Source organism: Mus caroli, unplaced genomic scaffold (genome assembly GCF_978045245.1).
Source record: "Mus caroli unplaced genomic scaffold, Mus_caroli_1 scaffold_12, whole genome shotgun sequence".
Classification (NCBI taxonomy): Eukaryota; Metazoa; Chordata; class Mammalia; order Rodentia; family Muridae; genus Mus; species Mus caroli.
This window is the reverse complement of record NW_028227267.1, coordinates 46,697,482-46,698,757: the sequence shown is the minus strand read 5'-3', so window position 1 is coordinate 46,698,757 and position 1,276 is coordinate 46,697,482. Positions and strand designations below refer to the sequence as shown.

General features: G+C 46.1%; 1 protein-coding gene across 1 annotated transcript; it reads right to left on the bottom strand.

Annotated features, from left to right (window-relative positions):
- LOC110288119 (ribonuclease 2B) lies at window positions 1–468 on the bottom strand. Its single transcript, XM_021154558.2, has one exon. The coding sequence runs from the start codon at window positions 466–468 to the stop codon at window positions 1–3; it is 468 nt and encodes a 155-aa protein (XP_021010217.1).
- Window positions 469–1,276: the final 808 nt, after the last annotated feature.

Here is a 1,276-nt window from a genome sequence, read left to right as displayed (position 1 = left end):
CTAAAATGTCCCATCCAAGTGAACTGGAACTACTGGATAGGTGGGACTGTCCCGTGGAGTTCTGGGGTTACAGGCAACTGTGTAGGACTTCTCTGCTCCTGTTGTTTTGTATCTGCATTGGGAATAATTCCTTGCCCGTTTTGTGAGTTTACAGATAGTTACAGATACCTTAGATGAACTATCATGACAATTTGGACTTGTCCCGTCTTTGCAAGTCTTACGTGGATTGTGACACACACGGACAGCATCAGCAAAAGTTGTATGAAGAAAAGTATTCAAGTCCTTACATTTTCCTGTATACCTGTTAACGACCCGCATTGCATCATCACATTTGGGAGAGGCTTTCTTATAGATATGCTGGATGTCAAACTTCTGGGAAGGGGTCGATGGCTGGCATGAGACAAGCGTTAGGACAAGTCCCAGCAGCAGCAGGAGACAAAGTCTGGACTCAGGCAGCTTCAGACCCATGATTCCTGTGAGGACAGAAGAGAAGTGACTACTCCCACCTTACCTCAGTTTTCCCTATCTCTTCCTGAAGGCCCTCTGCTGTCACTGTGGGTCCACGGTGACACTTTTCCTGGACTCTGCCCCATCACCAACCTCTCCTGTCCCAGGCCTAGACAGTCAGTGTCTTACCTAGTCTGCTTTGTGGCTCCCGTGGAACTGAGCGCTGGTTGTCCTGGAAATCAGGGATAATGGGTGAGCTCCACTTGGGTCCATAGATATAAAGCAGGCTCTGTGGGTGGAGCTGGTGTCTCAGAGTCTTCAACATGCAGAACCCACAGATTGGTATATTGCCTGCTTGTGCAACCAGCCTTCTATTTCTTCACTTGGCCAAGTCATGTGCTGCTGGCGCCATTGTAAGGAATCAAATTCCAAGTCCTCTTGTGCAGGGCAGTTTGAAGCCTGAATCTGAACTCTACATAGAAATCCTTTTGATTGGCTGCACACTTCATAACTGTTTTCAGTAACGGACAGACCAAGTTTTCTATTAGCCTGGGTACACAGTTAGAAACAAAAAGCCTTGGAAAGCCAGAATCATAAGAGATTTACATTTCTGTCTTTCATTTTTAAAATTATATGATGTCAGGTTCTGGTTGGACTGCTCGTTAATTAAGAGCAGGTCCTGCTCTTCCAGAGGATCCAAGTTTGATTTCAGCACCTATGCTGGGAGGGTTACCACTGCCTGTAACTCCATTCCAGGACATCTTATGTCTTCTAATTGCATCTGTTGGCATGTTCATACACATGTGCACAGACACACAGAGACACATAA

What these genes read in the sequence shown, in the direction of transcription:
- LOC110288119 (XM_021154558.2), bottom strand. Translation starts at nt 468, where the DNA reads ATGGGTCTGAAGCTGCCTGAGTCCAGACTTTGTCTCCTGCTGCTGCTG.